The sequence below is a fragment of the Montipora capricornis genome, chromosome 11, assembly GCF_036669925.1.
Source record: "Montipora capricornis isolate CH-2021 chromosome 11, ASM3666992v2, whole genome shotgun sequence".
Classification (NCBI taxonomy): Eukaryota; Metazoa; Cnidaria; class Anthozoa; order Scleractinia; family Acroporidae; genus Montipora; species Montipora capricornis.
The window spans coordinates 40,612,086-40,619,585 of record NC_090893.1 but is presented as its reverse complement, the minus strand read 5'-3'; the positions used below and the strand labels follow the sequence as shown (position 1 = coordinate 40,619,585).

At 37.5% G+C, this 7,500-nt stretch overlaps 3 protein-coding genes across 6 annotated transcripts in view; 2 read left to right on the top strand and 1 right to left on the bottom strand.

Moving 5' to 3' along the window:
* The window catches only part of LOC138024274 (uncharacterized), an 847,896-nt gene that overhangs the window by 449,462 nt on the left and 390,934 nt on the right, over positions 1-7,500 (bottom strand). The window lies entirely within an intron of this gene.
* Positions 1,666-7,500, top strand: part of LOC138024268 (fucolectin-like) — a 28,579-nt gene continuing 22,744 nt past the window's right edge. The window contains exon 1 of the mRNA XM_068871424.1: positions 1,666-1,771. Coding sequence (XP_068727525.1) covers positions 1,685-1,771 — 87 coding nt within the window. The 5' untranslated portion in view covers positions 1,666-1,684. The remainder of the gene's footprint in view (positions 1,772-7,500) is intronic.
* Positions 3,009-3,902, top strand: LOC138024766 (uncharacterized). The gene has a single exon (XM_068871956.1). The coding sequence runs from the start codon at positions 3,009-3,011 to the stop codon at positions 3,900-3,902; it is 894 nt and encodes a 297-aa protein (XP_068728057.1).

Below are 7,500 nucleotides of genomic sequence, written 5' to 3'. Positions count from 1 at the left end.
GCCTAGTCCCAGTCCATTCTCGCTTGGACCGATGATCAATTCTATATGTGCTTAAATAAATGACACCCAGCTTTTCTACGGGGGGGGGGGGAGGGGGGGGGTGACATGCATTAAGTTTGGAGAAACTTCGTTGACTATTTTTTTTATTTGCTGATAAAACTCCGAAATCGCGACTACGAGTAGGAGTTTTGAGTTTCAGTAACTGTTCTAGTATATTGGAAATCATTGACTATATTAGCGAAAGCAGACTACAGCGGTAACAGAACAGATTTAAAAAATACTTAATTGCGATAAGTTTCATGCCTGAAATGGAATGAAGATAGCATTATCGACGTTACAGTATTCGCTATTAAAATTAGCTTCTCATGATTTCGGGGTTTTATCAGCAAATTAAGGGATTAGTTGTTAATGAATTTTACCCAAAATTAATGCATCTCGACCCACCCTGGTATCTTTATCAAATGCCAAATGGGACAAATAGTGCAGAAACAGTTGTATTGGCATGTCGGAAAATATTTCCTAGGCCTGCCCACATAGGAAGGAGAAAGCACAATAAGAATAATAGGTCTCAAAAGAACCCGACTGCCGAATATTTTTTACTGGTATTGAATGGTATCCCAGACTAAAGATAATAATAATAATAATAATAATAATAATAATAATAATAATGATGATGATGATGATGATGATGATAATACAATACTACTACTACTACTACTACTACTAATAATAATAATAATAAATAATAATAATAATAATAATAATAATAATAATAATAATAATAATTCGACAATTTGAGAATCGACGGCTTGAAAGTTTACGGAAGAAACCGTGAATCGGATAATCAATGTTTTATTCACTATGATAATTATTCGATCTGAAATGAACAAGATTACATAACAATCACTGAGATATTCGAATACGCTGAAATCTCTAAGCAAATGAAAAGAAAAGCATCAAAATAAAAGACTGAACTAAACTTACTTCTGTGGCGGGTTTCCGTAAACTACGAACTCTTGAAACTGAACTCGACGGCTTAACACTGCTGAAACTAGTTGACTTAAACTACTGAAACTGGTTAGCGACTGACTTATATCCTTTCAAACACGTGCTATTGACTGATCTGAAACTTAAGCCTTAGTTACCCAAATGAATTCTCTTAAAATGTCAATGAAAGCTTTGTGCGTTTCCGGTAATAATTAATTAATCAGTTCTGTCGCGGTAATAATAATAATAATAATAATAATAATAATAATAATAATAATAATAATAATGACAATAATAATAATAATCGGTTTAGCTCATCAAGTGTTTGGTACCCTTTATCTACTGCATTAGTAAACAAAAAAAGGTTCTAAATGTTAGTTTATTTGGGAAAAGAACAAAGATAAAATGAGTCTTGTTTTCCGCCAGGGAGTTTTCAACTGAAACCTAAAGTGCTATTGTTTATTCAAACGTAGGAGACTGTATTGATTGGGATCTTGGAATGGAAAACGGTTTAATCCCAAATGAAAGGATAACAGACCGCAGTGCCCACCTGAGGTCTCCAGCCAGTTTTGGTAGATTGAATGACGTAAGAGGAACATGGTGTACTCTTTGGGAAAATAGGTATAATGAGTATCTGCAGATTGACCTACAGTCGCTTCATGTAATCTGTGCTGTGTCCACTCAAGGGGGTGGAATTATGTATTACTGGGTAAAGAAGTACACCTTACAGTTATCAAACGACAATAAAAGATGGACAGATTACAAAGAAAATGGACTTGTTAAGGTGAGTTACAAAGTTGTCGATATACCAAGGCATAAAAGTTTGAGCCGGTGGACATTTAGTTTATAATCAATGATTTCATCATGTCACTACAAGATGGAATATTAAATTAAAAGTACTTCTTGTACTGAATAACGTCATGCAGATTATAACGAAAGTGCGATTACTTTTTTGCTTTTGTTGTTCTTCGAAATTCAGCGTAATTGGTTTTGAGGTAGAACATTTTCTCCACAAAAACTAATTAGATAGACCATTTTCGAATTCTCACGCCTGGACTGGATCTAGCATGGAATGGAGGCTAATGAGGGTAAATCTTTGCAAATGCAAATAAATTTGCCCGCATTAGACTCCATTTCATGCTAGATCCAGTAAAACCGTTAGAATACGAAACTGACCTATTGAAGACAAAGTTAATGGGATCGGCGCAGGTTAAAACCAACATTGTGCTCATGCTGAAGGAAGTGAACTTTGTTCAACGTCTTCCTCCAAAGAAGGCTTCAGCGGGAATACATTTAACCAGCAGTGAAAGACAATTCACTGCCTCCATTTGTCTAGTTGTTTGTAATTACACTTAATGGATAACAAACGACAACCTGGCAGTTTTCAGTAGAGTCTTTTTTACGGATGTGTTCACCTTTCTTGTTTAATGCTGGAATTTCTAGCGTTTGAATGGAAACCAATAAGCCTGAAATTGAATATTTCTGCGTCACAAGAGCGAGAGGGCCTGGGTTGCAGAAGGTGTAAGTGAGGGATTATAGGTAGTGACTTAAGTGTGTCTAAGCTAGGTATAGCACGTGATTAGTCATTCGAGGCCGACACCTATTACCCACGATTTTCGAGATTTTGGACGAATAGTTAAGCGTCATCATTCATCTGTTACACAATTCTTAATTTGCACTCACGTGATTAGACGGCTATGTTGGTGCACAAAACAAAAGCAAAATGCCGCTTGCGTTTTGTATAATAATAGAGCCAAATGCCCAAAGAGACTGCGCTATTATATCTTAACTGTCTTGATGTAAACGAAGTGTTTTCAGCCGATCGGTCTTCTTTTGAAGTGTCGGAATGGCTTGTGGAGTTCGGAACTGTTCGTCTGCGAGTTGTCATCGTGTATAGAGCAACATACTCTGCGGATCATCCCGTGACTACGAATGTTTTCTTTCATGAATTCTCAGACTATCTCGAGTCATTAGTTATGTGTAATGAGTTACTGTTAATATGTGGCGACTTTAATATTCAAATGGACGTTCCGTCAGATGCCGACACCATCCGGCTCAAGGACCTGTTGAACTCTATGGGTCTGGTCCAACATGTTAAACGACCCACTCACATACATGGCCACACCTTGGACTTAATTATCACACGGCAGGCCGATGATATTGTGGATGGTGAGCCCCTTCCGGAGAGATATTTCTCTCACCATGTTACCGTGATATGTAAGCTAAGCGTGATGAAGCCTGCGCCAAGAATGAAGCATGCTGAATACAGGAAACTCAAATCAATTGACATAACCAAGTTGAAAGAAGCTATTCGTAACTCCCAGCTCCATCAAGACCCACCTGATGATTTGAACATGCTGCTCGATTGTTATAACACGACTTTAAAATCGCTATTAGATGAACACGCGCCGGTTTGTTCTCGTCATGTCATTACTCGGCCCAGGCGCCCATGGTTTAATGATAACATAATTCAGGCTCAAAGAGACAAGAGGAAGGCCGAGAGAAGATGGAGGAGAACTGGACGCTCATCAGATCTAGTAGTATTCAAAGTTAAGCGTAATTATGTTGTACATCTGATGAACGAAGCTAAGTGTACTCATTACAGGCAATTTACTGACAAGAACAGTTCGGACCAATCAAAGTTGTTCCAGGCTAGTAAGAGTCTATTAAATCTGCAAGAGGACAAGTCTCTTCCACCACATACTAACGCCTCTGTTCTCATAAATGAGATGGGTGAATACTTCATCCATAAAGTAGTTGCTATAAGATCAAAGTTAGCCGGTGACGCGGTCCCTCATGCGGTTTCTACTGAGTGTGCGCCTCAAGGTTCATCGAGTACTAATGACGTTGTCACGCTATCAGAGTTTCAATCTCTCTCTGAGGAGGCTAAAGGAAGATGGCTGTGGCTTCCATGAAGACATGTGCTCTAAACCCTTTTCCGTCATCCATCTTGTTCCTTTGTATTGAGGAGTTACTTCCAGTGATTACTAAGATGGTGAACATATCATTAGAGCATTCGCTGACGAATGGAAAAAGGCATTAGTACATCCTCTGCTCAAAAATCTGATCTTCAATTGATAAACAAGAACTTTCGGCCTGTGAGTAACTTACAGTTCACGTCCAAACTTACAGAGAAGACGGTCGCTGTACAATTACAGGGGCAGATGTGAGTCAATGGTTTGTTTCCAGAATTGCAAAGTGCTTACCACCAACATCATAGCACTAAAACCGCACTACTTAAGGTGAAGAACGATCTCCTAATGGCGATGGATAAAGGTCAAGTTACGTTGTTGGTGCTTCTCGACTTAACATGAGATCCTTCTGGGTCGATTGAGGTCAACAGTTGGGTTGAGAGTTACTGTGAGGGCAGGTCGCAGCAGGTGTCGACTAACGGGACTCTCTCAAAGCCATTTAAATTGATGTGTGGAGTCCCCCAAGGGTCATGCCTGGGCCCGCTTTTCTTTACCATCTATGTGAGTAAGCTGTTTCAGATAATAAAACACCATCTGCCCTCCGTTCAAACATATGCGGACGACACACAGTTGTATTTGTCATTTAAGCAATCAGACACTTTCAGTGAAGTAGAAGCTGTATCTGCCATGCAGAAGTGCATCTGTGATGTCCGAGCATGGATGAGAGAGGATCGTCTTATGCTCAATGATGACAAGACTGAGTTCCTGATTATAGGTACTGGCCAGCAGCTCTCAAAAGTTTCAATCCAAAGCATCAATGTTGGACAGGCTGAAGTCTCTTCTGTAGTCTCTGCGCGCAATCTAGGCACATGGTTTGATACGCATCTAGATATGGGAACTCATATTACAAAGACATGTAGCAGCGCTTTCTATTACTTGTACAACATTTATTTATTTATTTATTTATTTATTTCGCCATACAACAAAAAAAAAATAATTACAAGAAAAGAAATGTACTTATAAGTTGACCAGATAATAAAATAAGTAAGTTACTAAAGAACAATTCACAACAGACGTCATATTAGAAAATATCTATCCAGAGAATCAACTGAAAAACTAGTACATGCTTTTATTAGTAGTAGATTGGACTATTGTAATAGCCTTTTATATGGAATCCCGGAGTATCAAACTAGGAAACTGCAACGTGTTATGAATGCAAGTGCAAAACGTATTTATCTCGCGCCGAAGTTCTGTCACATAACACCTGTGCTCGCAGAATTACATTGGTTACCAATGCGCGCCAGAATACATTATAAGATACTTCTGATAACTTATAAAATTTTGCACGGTCATGCGCCTAAGTACCTTTCAGATCTAATTAGCATTCAACAGCCTTTGTGCTATAGCTTAAGACGAAATGACAATGATCCCTTGCTTAAAAGACCAATTGCGAAAACAAAGAAAACAATGGGTGACAGAGCATTTCAGATAGCTGCTCCCAAGTTACCTAGGTCTGAACGGGAAGCAAGCAACTTAGAATCTTTTAAGACTATAACTAAAACATTTTATACAAGGAAACATCTCAGTTATCTTAGTAATTTTCTTTTATCCATTAGTCTTTTAGAAGTTCTTTCTGCAGTTGTTATTATTCTATGTTAGATTTTTAATGTAAATAGTTTGTAAGCTTTATTGAAAGACTTGTAAGATTTATAATACAGGTGTAAGTTTAGTTATTAAGTTATACACTATTGTGATGCGCTTTTGAATATTGTATAGAAAAGGCGCAATATAAGTAATAATTATTATTATTATTATTATTATTATTGTTATCACTAAAATTCTATGAAGCGGATTCAGAGCCACCTTAAATTACTGAAAAATTATGGTAGGTATGAATCCGCTCCACAGAACTTTTTTCAACTTTGCAGAGAGTTTCATTTTGGCCTACTGATTACTTTTGCGCAATAAAAAATTGTGGTCACCGTATTTAATGCATGGAGTTGGTTATGAAACTCGACAAGTTCCTTTGTTTCAAAACACACCTTTTTTCGAGAACATAACCAATCAAATCCTTCGATTAAATCATACGCAACTAATTTGCAAACCCGTGCGAATCAAAAACAAAAGATTATGCAGGGTTACTGTTAGTTCACAATCTACTGATTACTTTTGCGCAATAAAAAATTGGGGTCACCGTAGTTAATGCATAGAGGTGGTTATGAAACTCGACAAGTTCCTTAATTTGTTTCAAAACACACCTTTTTTTCGAGAACATAACCAATCAAATCCTTCGATTAAATCATACGCAACTAATTTGCAAACCCGTGCGAATCAAAAACAAAAGATTATGCAGGGTTACTGTTAGTTCACAATCGATTGAGAAACATTCTTTTTAATTTTTTTTAAATTTTAAACATATCTTTATTATTGTTGCATGGCGACAACTTTGTTCTCGCTTTTGAAGTTTTTTAGGTTTCATAAGCTGTCCCTGGATTAACTATGGGGTCAACAAATTTGTTTTGCAGATATGAGCAACTAAAGCCAAAATATAAAGTGCTTTTGCAAGGCTTTCCTGTTACCATGTTAACATTTACGCCACAAAAATGACCGAATTCTTTTTCAGCAATAATTGGTGTTTGATATGATACCATAACATTGCTGTTACGTGATAAAGTGTTGTAGTGTCATTCCTTCTAATGACAAGGTCCTTTGAAAGTGTTGAAACTCGTTTTAGCTACCTTAAGACTACGACGAAAAATTAATGGACCCAGGTCATAAAATGTAAAACTGTTTGGCTCGAGAAACAGTGTTCTGAAACGAATTCCACTCAACTTTCCGCTGTGTGATATCAACTTAAAGGACTGATTTTTCAATTTCTCTGATAAAATTCTCCGTCTCTCCACTGCTTTATGCCTAGAGTTTTTCAAAGTAGTAGGAGTAGAAATGTCATTCTATGACATGGAATTGCCCATCGAGTTCCTAAACGAATGCAATTCCTAGTCCAAGACCAATAGTTTGCAAATTTACAAGAAGGATTATCAGAGAACAAGTCATGAACAATCGGAATGATGCTTGCAAAGTCACAGCAACTTCTGTTGGTATTCAAGCCAACTGCTCTTTTGAAGACGTTAGGTTATTCGACCATCTCACTCTCCAAAACCGACAACTTCCTGTAGATGCCAAGAAATTTCAAAATCGGAATGGCTACAAATTTTGCTGGGCAAAAAATTTTGTCATTTATCTACGTCAAACCGAAGTCTCGTGCCGCTTTTGAGAACTTTACGGAACGGCAAGGCCTTCCTTCGAGCTCAGTAACCTCTGTTATCATGTTTCGTTTACATTTTTTCTTGTTTCTATAATGTCTAGTGACTCGAATTTATTATCTGTCCTTCCCGTTTGTTAACGACTCTGTGCACACTTTGATATGGTACTATTTTACTTGACGATTCACTGAAGGGAAAAACGGAGCAAATACATGAGATTACAAGGAAAGGTATTAATAGAAACCCACAGGAATCCGAATTCCGAAAATTAAAAACCCGCACACTTACACCATCTGTGCGGCTCTCCAGATTACAGAAACGGTTTTTCACACCACATG

What these genes read in the sequence shown, in the direction of transcription:
- LOC138024766 (XM_068871956.1), top strand. Translation starts at nt 3,009, where the DNA reads ATGGACGTTCCGTCAGATGCCGACACCATCCGGCTCAAGGACCTGTTG.